The sequence below is a fragment of the Cajanus cajan genome, chromosome 7, assembly GCF_000230855.2.
Source record: "Cajanus cajan strain Asha chromosome 7, NIPB_CcT2T_4, whole genome shotgun sequence".
Lineage (NCBI taxonomy): Eukaryota > Viridiplantae > Streptophyta > Magnoliopsida > Fabales > Fabaceae > Cajanus > Cajanus cajan.
The window spans coordinates 29,805,933-29,821,712 of NC_138523.1; the positions used below are offsets into that span (position 1 = coordinate 29,805,933).

The following is a 15,780-nucleotide window of genomic DNA, read 5'->3' on the forward strand; positions in this document are numbered from 1 at the left end:
GGAGAGTGTCCCTTGGTGTGTGAGCTCCCTCCTCCTCTTCAACTCTCTTAGCCATGGACCTAGTGATGTGGCCCACATGTGTCCTCAAGGATGGTCCTCCATCAAAACAACATAAATATAATTGAGTTTAAGGTACCATACTAAGAAGATATCACAAACTAGATGTGTTGACTAATGGATGTCAAGAAGAGAAGTATCACCCTCTGCACACTTCCTGCCAAATCAAAATCAAGTTTAAGATTTATGTGACTACATACGTGCCTTCTCATTATGAAGTTTAGATAATCCATTGTTGAACAAAAATGCTCCAATGAAGTATAAGCTGAAGTTCAAACCTTATTTAACTTAATAATAAAAATATATGACAATTTTTTGGGTATTTGTAATTAACAAGGATAGTTTTTGAAAATATAGTAGAATCTAGCCTTTCTAAGCATCTCATATTTCTACCAACATTAAGTATTTTCACTAAATGGCAGAAACTTAGACAAAATACCACTAACTATGTTGATTTACAACATACCAACATTAAGGATTTTCACCAAAATATTAACTGAATTAATATTTAGATGCTCTAGAATACAACATACCACTAACCATCTTGATTTACCATACTAGACAAAATGTTCACTGACTTAGTTTCAAGTTTCAAATTATATATATATGAGTCAGGCACACTAGCTATAAGTTATCTGCACACAAGCTATAAGCCATCATGGAGATTTCTAATTTAATATTTATGAATCAGGCACACAACCTATAAGTCAAAAGGAAATTGAATCAGCCAGATTTGTGAATTGAAATTTTGTTCATTCAAATGGCACGAAATATAACAAATTAATAGTAGCACTTGACTCCTAATTTGAGGAACACAACGCACAAACAAATGAAAATTCGTATCAGGTTATATGATGTTTGTTTGATATGTAATTTGGCTACTTGTTACTTTGCAGTTTTCACGTCAATACAAAATCAAGCACAACATAAAAATGCATTCATAGATTTTGAAAACACTAGCACAACACAATTTTAATTTTGATTACTTGGTGATGATGAACCAATTCTATTGAATAGCAGGGCTGTATCAACAAAATAAATTTCATAACCACTAGCTGCTTTGTTGCCTGATGCAACATTTGGGTTACTTCCACACTGTTCCATTCTGCACAGTTTTTTGTTTTTGTTTTTTTTTTCCTTTGCAGGAGCTATTTCTTTGCTGACAAGAGGATCTCCAAATCTGCACAGCTAGTTTTTCCACACACGGTACGGAGTTTTCCTTGTGTATATTGCTTAGGAACTTAGGATTTATGGACCTTCTCCTTAAACTAAGATACAAAACTTTGTTGGTGTTTAAAAATGTGGAGAAGATTTACTAATAAGGTTATAAACAAAATGTAGAACTAATAATTTCATGCAGTATGCGGAAAATAATAGAAACAAGAAATAGAATGCAGAAAAAATAAATTTTAGTGAAGTTAAAAGTGAGTATAAAACTGCAAGGTAAAGGTTCTAAATTTACCTTTTTCAACAGTGGAATGAATTTGTTGTAAAGGAGTTCCAAGCTGGTTCTGATTTCCAAACAAGGTGGTTGCACCACTTGATTTTTTCTTGGTAGTTCAAATAAGGATTAAAGCTGGGCGTTTGCCTTCTGGATCAATATGGAAAAGCTTTGCCACATTAGGATTCACAGTTTGATAAAAACTGACATCATCCTCAAGTCTTGATGCGGCAACAAGCTCCTCACTCTCAGAACCCTGCACATCATGCATCACAGGATATATAAACAAACCACAAAAACCAACAATTTCATTCATTCAACTATTACAACTCGGGCCTATATTTATTTAATCTAGAGAATCAAATCAGCAATGGAAAACAGTCATTATACTCCAAAATTATCACGTCATCCAGGATACAAAGCCAAAATCACCTTATCATGATGAACATCATAGGAAAACATCAACCAATCAAACCATTTTAAAATTGACCAGTTGAATTAGAAAAAGAGGGAAAACATTTTTCTTTATGAATCTGGGATATCCTCTTGAAACACCGAAATCCATTTTTAAAGGGTTGATCTATATTTGTTCATATAATATCTTACAGAAATAGAGCTACATGAACATCATGACTGCTAAATCATCAAAAAGTCATGAAACAAGTATTTTTTGTAGAACTATACATGTTTCATCTCAACATTATATATAATACCCATACATAATAATTGTGAGTCAATGAATGTTTGGGTTGAAAATTTGAGGAATTGGTGCAACTAGTGAAACAATTCAGAGAAGACAGGCAAGATATTTTATAGGAATTACACAATAATTCATACATGAAAAGATAAACCTTAAATATGCTTCTTCATTCTGTATTCTACCATGGAAACAACTTCAAATAATTAGAACAAAATGTTATGAATGGTTTGACTTTAGGTTTATGTTTTACTAGATAGAATTTTAGTATTAATCATTATTAGCCTGCGTACCATACATATCCTGCTTGTTTATTTTATATCACAAACCCCTAAAATCAACTAAAAGTAAAAAATAGTATAAAGGAGAGATTATTATTGATGAAAGAAAAGACAATGAGCCAGAGCTATTTCAAATGTAAAACCCAGAGCTTGTGCAGGGTCAGGGATTGTATGCTTAATTTTTTTATTTATCTAGGTCATTGCTAATTTCAGGTTGCTACACGTACACTGACACTCTTGCAGTTTTAACAAATCAGGCATTTCTCATATTTAAAATTTAAAGTGTTTAATGGTAGGTTTCCTCAGAACCTCGGAAGCACGGATACACCAATTTCTATCCCGTATCCGTATCGGATACGCCTAGGATACGTATCTCAAACGTATCTAGAATTATTTTGTTAAAAAAAAAAAAAAAAATATTTTTGCAGATTTAATGTTCTACGATTCCATTGATCAAAAATCAACCATAAATAAGCAGAAAAATTAAGAAATTTGAGACGAAAAATACAGAGATGTGTTGATGTGTTGCGCTGCCAAACAACAGAGTTTTCGAGCGCCAGACCCAGTCAAACAACAGAGTTTCCAAGCAGCGAGCACTAGACCCACTCATCCAAGTAACTCCATTTCTTCATTATTCTTCCCTGCAGTGAGTGAGAAGGGGCTGGGCAGTGAGTGAGTCCCGTCGCGAAGTGAGTTTCTTCATTATTTTTCCCCGCAGTGAGTGAGAAGGGGCTAGGCAGTGAGTCGCGTCTTCGTGAAGTGAGTTTCTTCATTATTCTTCCCCGCAGTGAGTGAGAAGGGGCTGGGCAGTGAGTGAGTCCTCTACAACGTGTATGTCTTTTGCGAGGACAGGCATTGGGGAACTTTTTCTTTTTTAAGTGATAAGACTTTTATTTTCTTTTTATTTAAATTGTAAAAAGGGTTAATATAAAATTATAATTTTATGATGATTTTATAATTATTAAAAATATAATTATTCTTGCAACTTTAAACATTTAGAATAATTAATTACTATTTTTTTTCATTTAATTTTATGATTTATTTAAAAAGTTTTTAACTTTATGTAAATTATAAATTAATAATAATTATAATTTTTTTAATTCTTTTTTAGCATCTCTAAAATAGTAAAATGTATAAAAAAATTGTAACAATTAGCAATTTAACATAGATATACTTTTTTTATAGTTTATATTTTCATGATTTAGAGTGATTAAAATTTTTAAGTTGTATAATTTATTTAACAATTAGCAATTTAACATAGATATACTTTTTTTTTGCAGAAGCATAAAAATTATTTATTTATAATGTCAACAGCAAATGCTTCTGGTTCTGATTCTAATATCAATTCTAAAATTCCAAGTAAGTTCGTTTCTGATGATGTTGTACAAGATGATCATGCTCCTCTTTGGTGTTAAGTTAGCATATTAGATAAAAATTCAGAAGGGGGAGGAAATAAGAGTTGGTCTTGTAATTTTTGTCAAAAGGTTTATAGAAGTTCTTATTCAAGAGTTAAAGCTCATTTGTTGAGGATTTATGGAACTGGAATTTCTGTGTGTGCAAGTGTAAATGGTCAATATTTGGTTGAATTGAAATCAATTGTTGAATTGGCTGAAAATAAAGTGAAAGCTAAGCATGTCCCATTGCTTACAGAGAAAATGCATCATAGTTCTTTATTGAAAAAGAGAAAAGTTGGTCCTTTGGAGAAAGCATTTAATTTAGAAAATAGAGATAATCTCAAAGCTCTTATTGCTAGAATGTTTTATTCTTCTGGATTGCCCTTCAACCTTGCTAGAAATCCCTATTATGTGAATTCTTATTCATTTGCTACAAATCACATGCTTAATGGTTTTCTCCCTCCTGGATACAATGCCTTGAGGACAACTCTCTTACAACAAGAGAAGGCACATGTTGAGAGGTTGCTTAAACCTATTAAATCGACTTGGAATGCAAAAGGTGTTAGCATAGTATCTGATGGATGGACAAATGTCCAAAGAAGACCTTTAATTAATTTTATGGCTACAGGTGAAGGGGGTCCAATATTTTTAAAAGCTATTAATGCTTCTGATGAGATTAAAAACAAACATTATATGGCTGATATGATGATAGAAGTTATAAAATAAGTAGGTGAACAAAATGTTGTTCAAATTATAACAGATAATGCTCTTGTATGCAAAGGTGCTGGCATGATTGTTGAAATTTCTTTTCCTAAAATTTTTTGAACTCCTTGTGTTGTTCACACATTGAACCTTGCGTTGAAGAATATATGTGCTACCAAAAACACTAAAAGGAATGAGGTAGCTTATGCTGAATGTAATTGGATTACTCAAGTTGTTGATGATGTTTCTTTTGTTAGGAACTTTATCATGAATCACTCAATGAGATTGGCAATTTTTAATCACTTTTCACCTCTAAAATTGCTTGCTATAGCTGAAACACGCTTTGCATCTATTCTAGTGATGTTAAAGAGATTTAAACTTTTGAAAGGTGCTTTGCAATCGATGGTTATTAGTGAAGAATGGAATTCTTATAGAGAAGATGATGTGGGTAAGGCCCAAGCTGCAAAAGAATTTATTTTGAATGATGTGTGGTGGGACAAAATTACATATATTCTTAATTTCACCGAGCCTATTTATAGTATGCTTAGAGCTTGTGACACAGATAGTCGCACGCTTCATTTGGTCTATGAGATGTGGGATAGTATGATAGAAAAAGTAAAGACGTCTATATATAGATATGAAGGAAAAGAGTTATAAATGATACATCAACATTTTATGAAGTTGTTTATTCTATACTAATTGATAGGTGGACTAAGAGTTGCACCCCTCTCCACTGCATGGCTCACTCTTTGAATCCTAGGTAAAATTAGTTTAATAAATATTTATTTGTTTTTAGTATTTATTTATAAATAATTTGATAGTTACTAATTTTTTTTATTTATTAATTTTTTTATCTATTCACAGGTACTACAGTGATGAATGGCTTCAAGAGGCTCAAAATAGAATTTCCCCACATGAGGATGAAGAAATTTATATGGAAAGAAATAAATGTTTAAAAAAGCTTTTCATAACAGCTGAAGAAAGAAGAAAGGTTTCTCTTGAATATGCTGATTTTTCATCAAAAGCTCATAATTTTGCTTCTTTTGACTCAATTGAAGATAGATGGACATTAGATGCTAAATCCTGGTGGGTAATGCATGGTTCTTCTGCCCCTCTCCTTCAAAAGCTTTCTTTAAAGCTTCTTGTACAACCTAGTTCTTCATCTTGTTGCGAAAGGAATTGGAGTACTTATTCCTTCATTCACTCCTTGAAAAGAAATAAGTTGAATCCTAAAAGAGCAGAAGACTTGGTTTATGTACATACTAATTTGCGACTCTTATCTAGGAAAAGTGAAGAATATATGCAAGGGAGTACTAGAATGTGGGACATTGGTGGAGATGCATGGGGTAGCTTTGATGGTGTTGAAAATCTTGAAGTGGCGTCATTATCTCTTGATGAACCAGAAATGGAAGCTGTCTTATTTACAGATGATGGTCAAGGAGGGGATGAAATTGATACTATTCCTATTTCTCGACAATAAAAAAATGATTTATAATTTTTTTAGTAATGTTTAAAAATTAAAAAGCAGGAAATGTATTCTTAATTTAGATTTTTGATTAATTGATCATGATGCAGCACAGAGAACTACCATTACAAAAATGACAAATGAAAGAGACTACACTATGTGAAAATGAGATGAACATATTGATTTTAAAATGCAAAATTTAATTATAGAAACGTGAGAGAAGTGGATGAACAACAGAGTAGAAGAATTATAATTTTGTGCAGTAAATATATTGCAATAACTTTAATTTAAGAAATTACATCAAGGTATACTTTTATGAAACATGCTTATTAGAAAAAGAAAAAAGCAAACAAAAAAATAAAAAGACCTGAGCTTCAACTTTGTTTGGAATGGTCTCAAAAGCAAGCAAATTTGGACCAGCTTCAACGAGAACTTGCAATCTACGGTGATGAAAATCCTTCAACTTCTTTAAATTAACATCTGGTCCATAGCAACCACTACAAGAAGAAATCAATATGAATTAATTTCGCAAACATACCAAAAACATACAGTAGTTTCTCTAAAGGACAGATAAGAACCAAACTATTAAATTTTAAAGAGTGTTGAAGCACCTGTATTTTGAGCCATCAACAAGGTAAGCTCCATAGCTTCCAATGGAGGCTACAACCAAAGCTCTTCTATTTCTATTCCCAGGATTTCTTTTGACTGAATTCCAGAAACTATCACGGGCTTCAACTGCCAATTTGTCACTCCTTTCTAGTAGTGATTCCCCTTCTTCAATGGATAGCCCCTTGGATGAAAATCTAGGTAGTGTAGCCTATAATAATTATAGAACCTTAGGATATATTATATAAGAAAACAATAAATTTGCAAACTTTCATGTCAACAAAATGTATCAACACCCAAAGGTGCTGATCTTTTCTACTCCAACACTAAGATTTCACCCTTGGTATATAGAACTAAAATAACAAACAGTGAATGTTGAAAATTACACGCAAATGTTTCATGTTATGTTAATTGAAATTTTTTTAAAAATTTAGATACTTCAGTTCACTTCAGTTGAGTTCTTGAGTGCTCTTCAAATTCACTAAATAAATAACAACTATTTTACCAAAAAATCCAACTCATCTTAGTAATGTGGGCATGTGGTTTATGGATAAAAAGGGATTTCAGAATGTTATTTTATGGATAAAAAGGAATTTCAGAATGTTATTTTATGGATAAAAAGGGATTTCAGAAGGCTATATCAAACAAAAAGCGGCAATTGTGGCTTCTGTTTTGCCCAAACTTTTCAACGACTTTAACTTTGTGTAGTAAGGAATAGTCACAGAAACAGATCATGCACCTGTGAAATTGTAACCAAACATTAAGATTCAATTTATTAAAACAAAACTAAAGTGATATTAAAGAAATAATGAATTAATTTAAGTTCATATCAACACTAATCAAGCTTTTGGAAATTATTTACATTCATTATCAATCTGAATTTTGAATTCATGATGGCAAATGCTTCATGTCAGATTTAATACTTTATAAATTCATTGCAGCCTAGTTAGATTTCCAAAGATAGAGAAAATTTCACAGTTATCCTTCTCACAATATCGTAGTGAAAATGGTTAAAGCCTTACAGGAAATTGAAGTCTATATTTTCTTCTACCATCTCAAAATTCATTCCATCTTTATCAAAAAGAAATCAAACCATTTAGGAAATCAAAGACAAGGCAAACAAAACAGGTATTTTAAACACTTGAATGCAGAACCTATGCTAAACTCATTTTTTCATCTCTAGAGTTCTTGATCAAATTAAAACCCGTATGATAAGAGGAAAAAAAATAAGTCATGACTTGATTTTCCAAAACCATATTAAAGCAAAAGAAGTAATCCATCTGCGACTAACATTAATTAATATGAACTTCACAACATAATCGGAAGAATAAAAAGAGTTGATGAAAAATTATCTTAATTAGCTATTAATTAACATGGGATGAATGAAAATATAACCTTACTAGTTTTTTCAACAATCACCAGTGATTCCGGGAGTTCCTCCAAACACTTCAATACGGATGAATGGAGATTCTCACAAAAGTGATTAAATCCATAATATTGAAGAGTTCAGACACAGTTAACCCAAAAAAAGAAAAATACAAATTATGTGATTAAATATATTACATTTCACTACATGATTAAATATATATGTGAATGGTTGAATAATTGAAAAATAATAATGGCTTATATATAACATTTTAAGGCCTGCCACTGCTATCAAGTTTCAAAGTCCACTCCAAGTCAGCTAGAAATAGACGTTGGACTTGATTGTTTTAGAAAGATTGGACAAGATACTATAAACTAAAGAAAAGCAAACAAGTCCATAGAAAATTAGGTAGTCATACAACAGTGGTGAGTAATAATTAGTTATGGTTCATGGTATAGTTTTTGCAGAAAGGATTACAACTTGAAAAAAGTGGACAACGAAGTATGCTCGAAGTTTCATAGTGGGTTGTGTTCGCATTCAAGCAGGTTGTCATTGAATTTACGGTAGTGTGTTAGGAATAAATTACTTTATGTTGATGCATTAGGAATCAATTACTTTATGTAATGGTATCATTAAATTTACCTCAGGGAGTCAAGAATCAATTTCTTTACGTCAAGGTGTCATTAAATTTACCTCAGAACATCAATAATCAATTGCTTTAAGTTAAGGTGTCATTAACTTTATCTTAGGGTGTTAGGAATCAGTTGTTTTACATTAGGGTGTCATTGACTTTATGTTAGTGTATCATGAATCAATTGCTTTAAGTCAATGTGTTAGGAATCAATTACTTTATGTCAGTGCGTCACTAATTTTACCTTAAGGCGTCAGGAATCAATTGTCGTCAGGGTGTCATTAACTTTACCTTAAGGTGTTAGGAATCAATTATTTTACATCAAGGTGTGATTAACTTTACCTTAGGGCATTAGGAATGAAATGTTTTATGTCATAGTGTCATTGACTTTACCTTAAGGCATTAGGATGTGTCATTGCTTTACGTTAGTACATTAAGAGTCAATTGCTTTACATTTATGTGTCATTGACTTTACATAAGTGCATCAAGAATCAAATGCTTTACATAAGAACATCAATGTGTCTTTCAAAAGGAATGGTTCATATTTATTCTTCAAAATTAACAAACCATATTTAACATGCGGTTTAGTGATTCTTCTATTTAAATGAGGGTATTCTTCTTTACAATACCACATATACAAACCTTTGCTTACTAAATACCTTCTATTTTTCATTACATAAAATATCTTCCTCATCTTTCCATGTCTTAGTCTTCTACGATGGTGAGATCACCAAAACAAGTGAAGGGGACACATTTGTATCCTTTGACCCAATGTTTTTTTCTAGTTAATCCACATATCACACTTGATGCTTTGAAAAACAAAATCTAAAGAAGAATTAATTTAGACTAACATTATTCATGCAAAATAAGGGTTTGTATAAGTTTTACATTAGCCAATAACACATGTCATTTCTTTAACTCCCTATTTGTTCTTTTATCTTTCCCATGCATTCAATTCTAATTCTAAGTACAACATAAAAAACCAAGAAAACAAACATGACCGAGGATAACAAAATTAATCAAATTCTAAACATCCAGGATGCGGTAATTGAGTTTGAATAAAGAGAAATTTCTAGACATGCAAAAATTGCTTGGGGAAGAAGTCTGAATGATCTAGCCTCATTATAAAAAATAAAAAAAAGGATAATAACTCCTCTCCGTCTAGATCCAAAATAAATGAGGAAACTGAGAAAATCAAAGAGATCATCTAGGAAAATGATTGTCACAAGAGATGCTTTACATGGTAATAGGTTGCTATTTATGCAGTAACTGGGGGCATCACCTTTCTCCTTGGTATATGGGATAAGACAATGTCCCTAATCAAAATAGAAATCCCCGCCCTTAGAGTACTCATGAAAGTCAAGTTTTCTAAATCAAAACGAGTTCAAAAAGTTTCTAATCAATTAAACCCCATCCAAGAAGAAGAATTGGATGTTACACACATGAGCGCTGTGATACCCTCTACCCCAACATTAATACACAATAAATGTAAACTATAATTTTTTGAGTAAATAAAATCTTTCATAGTTGATAACATCTTTCATGGATAAAACGAGTGTCTCAAATATCATAAGGTAGAAGATCCACATTCATAACTCATAAACCATAACTCTAATTTAGAAATTACAAAAGAAAAGAAACAAAGGTTTTCAAAATAGTTTAATGGAAACAACATCCTAGACTACTCCTAATTACACCCCAATGTCACATGTATCAGAGAACATCCAACTGAAGCCTAAAATTTGTCACCAACATCCTCGTGCTGATGGTCACCTGCAACATAATGAAAGACATACATAGAGCAAACATGAGTGTGAGAAACATCTCACTCAGGTTAAGGTGTAAAAATAAATGTTAGACAACACACAAAAAAAACTTAATACAAGTCACAAGCACAAATCACATATAAACAATACACATACACAATCAGTATCATATGTATATTTATTTATCATGTAATGATGTCATGAACTCGACTCATAAATCCATACATGTGGCGCCAGTCATGTGTCTCATAATCACATATCACGTGGTATGCTACCAAAGCAACATACCTGGAGTAGTCTAGTTGATGGAAATCCTTTGGAGAAGTGATTGATGTTCCTCTCCAAACTCCATCTTCACGACCAATCCTTCTCTTGAGGCTCTTAATGGCATTTCACGAAAGCTATCTCAAGCTCCAAAGCTTGATGGAAGAAACTCAAGGTGTCTCGGTTTCTTCTTGAGGAAGAAGAAGAATAATGAACCAAGGCACAACGGAGGAAATTCTTTGTGAAGGTTCTTAAGGAGAAAGGTTTTCTCCAAGGAATTGGACTCTTGAAAGAGAGAAAATTTTTTGAATTCTAGTCTCATAAATTCTTCAAAAGTGAGTACATAGGTAGGAGGAGAGTTTATATAGAGTAGGGAAACTTATGGAGCAAGCTACGCTAACCATGGTTCAAGGGAACCATGGTTGGCTTAGCTTGACCGTCCACCATGGTTTGGGAGGCTTGTGGAGAAATCTTCTAACTTAGTAGATTAGGAAGCATGCTAAGTTAGAAGCTTGTAGCACAAGCTTCCCAAGTTGCCAAGGTTCACAAGTGAATCCGGCCAAAAGTAAGCTAGGCGGCCAAGGTGGGCTTTTCCATACTTAATCCAATCTAAAAAATTAGAATTTGTTTAGTTAAGTTCACAAAATGATGGTGAGGCCTAGCTAAATCAATTCCTTGGAAAATATGGAGTAAAACAAGCCCAATATGTAAAATTTGGCCTAGGCCTAACTTTGGCCCAATTACTAATGACACCTACACACCTTACTAATTGTCACCCCACTTCTACTATTGAAAATAAAAAAATGAATGACCCTTAATACAAGGTCAAATGGAGCAAAAGTCTCCAAGTAACATATCCTAAATATACAAAAGGTTATCCTACAAAGAAAGAAATAAAGTGCCTCACAAATACAAAGGCAAAAATAGACCTATACAAGAACTACTATGTACAAATAAGTTAGGCTTTCTCTTCAAGATGCCTATGTGAAGAGTAGCTTGGGCTTAAAGAGCCCACTAACCTCTAAGCTAGCCATTTTTTTCTGCATGCTCCTAACCATAGTTCTAGTGATTGGGCCCTTGGCCCATGGTCCATCACTAGTAGTACATGCCGACTCAACCAGCACTCTCAACTAGAAGGATGTACTGCTAGGGTCTCGTCGAGATAGCGAAGCCGCACAAGCTATGTCCCATGCACACAAACGTGCATAATTGGGCTTTCCAAACCACGCTATCCCTTAGGACTCCTCCAAGATGTTTCACCCGAAGGGCCTTCCCTAATGGTGTACTCCATATCGTACCTCGTCACATAGATGCATATGAAGCACGTCACATATTCACATGGTCATGGACTCAACATATCACTTGTCATATCTCATCATGTCACTTGTTCTTATATCGCATTATCATACTCATAGTCACAAGGTCACATATAAGAGATTCACATCCTCATCATGCTCATAGAAACACATCACTTGCATTAACACAATAATAAGGCAATTCTCACACCATTAGCACCTTCAAACATGGCTTAAAACTTTTCTTTTTTCAAAATTAAACAGATATTCACACTCAGCAAACATCAAGGAACATAACAGAAAACTCAAACATCAAAACAGAAAACATTCATATTTTGTCTATTTCTCGTGGGAGCCCACAGAACACTCTAATCCCTATCAAAACATATTCAAACTCAAAATTAAAAATACATTCATGCTCAGTAATCATCAGGAAACATATTCAAAATCAAAATTAAACATACATTTATGCTCAATAATTATCAAGGAACACAATAGAAAACTCAAAAGCCGAAACAGAAAACATTCAAAAAGAACATTCAGAAAGAAAAATAGAAAACTTTTATAAAGTGTTTGTTCCAATATGCATACACCAATAGTAAAGGATTGGGGACCAATCTGACTACCCAACAATTATTTTCACACCCCGAGTGAGGTTTCTCACTCCCCCTTACCTGGATGAGAAGCAGATGAAGCACATACATTTCCCTAGTGATCTCCTCCTCCTCCTCGTTCTCTTGAGTTTTGAGAGGGCGTAGTAGAGAAATAAGTATAAAATGAGAACGTGAAATATAATTCCAGACAACTCTCTCTTAAAATAATAATAACAAAATTACCACTACATCCTTCCTTCTCATTTAAAAAAAAAATAATTAAAAATTATCAAATACACTTCCTCCTTTTTAATTAAAATAACATATACTTAACTTTAATAAAATAAATTTCATAAGAACTTATCGCATATCAAATAATCAAATATTAATTAAAAATCGTGCTTTATATTAAAATAGAGCTCATATAAAATAACATATGTTTTATATCAAAAATCACTACTAGAAAGGTGCAATTCTACATCGTCAATTTTACATCGGTTTAGGTAGAACCGATGTAAAAATTAGATGCGGTGGCATATTCGTAAATATAAGTTGAATGGAAAGCAAATTTACATCGGTTATGTACAAAACCGATGTAATTATTAAGCATTTTACATCGGTTTTAATTGGACCGATGTAAATTTAAATGTGCGGTGGCAATCTTGTAAATATTTACAAGTAGATCTACATCGGTTTTCAAAATAACCGATGTAGTATTGAAGCTAGGGTTTATCACGTACAGTGTGCGTTGCAATCTGAAGTGCCTCCACCATTCTCACAACGTCAACCTCCTCCCTCCAAGATCTCTCCTCTCCACCAAGGCCATCTTGCTCTCGGTAGCCACGAAGACAAACACGGCAAACTTGCCGAGGGCCTTACGAAGCGTGGCGGCGCTCTTGTAGTCACCGTAGATGAGCACGTACTCGAGGAGCTCGTCACAGTGGACCATGGCGAGGAAGTCGTCCTTGAAGACGAAGAGGTAGTCGCGACCGTGGAGCTAGGAGGGGCGACAGGGACACGTGGTGGCGGTGACAATGAAGTGTAGGTTGCGGCAGGACTCGCGAAGGCTGGCGGTGAGGGCGTCCTTGCCGACACCGCTGGGGCCGTGATGATGAGGTCTTTGCTTGATGGTGGGATGCGTGTTGAAGATCTACCATCCATACCTCGTTTTGGATCGTCTCCTCGTTGAGCCAGCATAGGCTTCCATAAGATTCCCCCGAAGGATTAAGGGAACCTGATTGTGGCTATGGCGTTGCTGCTAGGTTGTGGCATTTCATATATCATAGCATTTATCTGGACCAATATATATCTTCAGAGTTCTCCTCACTTATTAACACTCCTAAGCAGTAAAAAAGGTAGTGTTTTTTAGAAACTTACTTGGTTTTTATGTTGCTGTAGCTATTTTTACTTTTATGCATTTTTGTTATTGTCAGCACTATAAACTGTCTTTATTGTTCCTTGATAACGAAGAGTTGGCAAATTACTATGGTGATTGAAAGTTTCTTTTGTTCAGATTCGAGGATGGAAGGCATGGGAGGCAGAAACTTCATCTCATGGTTACGAGTTTGCCAATGGTACAATGACCAATGATGTATTTAACATTTTTTGAGTGTAAAAATAACTAGTTGCTTAATTTTACTGATAAGTATTCCAATTTACTTTGAAATGCTGCAACATGCAATCTCATGCCAATATTGGGAATTTACTATTCCTGCAGATTGTCGCCACCGGCCCGAAACGGGCTTTCGGCATTCGCGAAGGATGGTTGGACTCTTTTATTTGTTTTAAAAATGTGGATTGCTAGAATGACTTATTCCCAAACTGAGACCTCGTCAAACGAGCAATTTTATTAAAAGGCTCACCAATCCATGTTAATCCCAAGCGGGACCTGTAGACCCCTAAAATTGCCCGGGTCGGAAATAAAGCTTGAAGACTCTCGAAGACTGAAGGAAGATCAGCCAGAAGAACTCCTGGAAGGCCCTAGGAGGGTTCTCTATAGGTCTAGAGGTCTTAGAATAGCTTAAAATAAGGAAGTGGAGGGAATGAAGCCCAATACGGCCGTACTAAACTTAATACGGCCGTATTGAAGCTTCAATATGGCCGCAGTGAACTCAATACGGCGTATTGAAGTTTCTGAACTTCAATACGGCCGTACTGAAATCAATACGGCCGTATTGAAGCTTCAATACAGCCGCAGTGAACTCAATACGGCCATATTGAAATTTCTGAGCTTCAATACGGCCGTATTGAACTCAATACGGCCGTATTGAAGTTCAAAAATTTCAATACGGCCGTATTGATTCTGTAGCCCGTATTGGGCCTGTTCCCTATAAATATGACGTCAATTGGACGTCATTTGACACTTTCACACTCAGTTTTGACTCCCTCCTTGAGTATTCTGGGGTTTTTGAGCAGTGTTCTGCCCTAGAAATCTCTCTGGGAGTCGATCCGACGAAGTTCTGGAATTCCGAGCACTTAGCTTGGAGATTCGAACCTAGTCGAAGGGAAATCCTCCGGATTTCCATAGTCAAAATTTTATAGGAGGGAGCGAGCGGGCTTGTAGAGCGAGGGAACGCCAAAAAGCTTCCCAGTTTTATGAAATATATAAAAGCACGCTTCAAAGGTTTCTTCTTAAAATCCTTCCTTTTACTGCTTTCTGTGTGCATATTTAATTGTCATCATGTAGATATTTAAAGTATAATCGCTTATAATAAATAGGGGTAATTTAGTAATTTTACACTGTTATTTTAGAAATAATCTGTCATAGGGAACCCGAAAGGGGCGCTGTGGGGTGCTAACACCTTCCCCACGCGTAACCGACTCCCTTACCCAACTCTGGTTGTAATGGCCAAAGTTGATTTATAAAATCAATTGCCTTATCCCTTTTTCCAATGTTTTGAGTAAAACATTGGTGGCGACTCCACGAACCCTTTTACTACGAAAACCACTAATCCATGGAGGGTCCCGCTTGGGATTAACATGGATTGGTGAGACATTTAATAAATAAATTGGATAAGATCGACAAGGTCTCAGTTTGAGAACAAGTCGTTCTAATAATCCAATACATTTTCAAAACTAAAATAAAAGCGAGCTCGACCGTCTTCGCGACCGCCGAGGTCCGTTTGGGCCGGGTGGCGACAGATGGCGACTCCACTGGGGAAGCTTCGAGAGTCAGTCCCATTTAGTGACAGATTATTTTTAACAAATAATAGTTAAAATTAC

The 15,780-nt window shown here is 34.4% G+C and overlaps 1 protein-coding gene and 1 long non-coding RNA gene across 2 annotated transcripts; one reads left to right on the forward strand and one right to left on the reverse strand.

Moving 5' to 3' along the window:
• Nucleotides 1-6,111: 6,111 nt before the first annotated feature.
• On the reverse strand, nt 6,112-7,044 carry LOC109793854 (homocysteine S-methyltransferase 1-like). Its single transcript, XM_020353325.2, has 4 exons — nt 7,030-7,044; nt 6,649-6,854; nt 6,405-6,534; nt 6,112-6,156 (listed from the first exon to the last, which is right to left on the reverse strand). Exons 1-4 carry the CDS (start codon nt 7,042-7,044, stop codon nt 6,112-6,114), a joined length of 396 nt encoding a protein of 131 aa, XP_020208914.2.
• A 5,951-nt stretch (nt 7,045-12,995) lies between these two features.
• On the forward strand, nt 12,996-14,271 carry LOC145949509 (uncharacterized). The gene is made up of 3 exons (XR_014427762.1): nt 12,996-13,206; nt 13,281-13,913; nt 14,072-14,271. It is a non-coding gene; the product is annotated as an uncharacterized LOC145949509 (long non-coding RNA).
• The last annotated feature ends 1,509 nt before the right edge of the window (nt 14,272-15,780 follow it).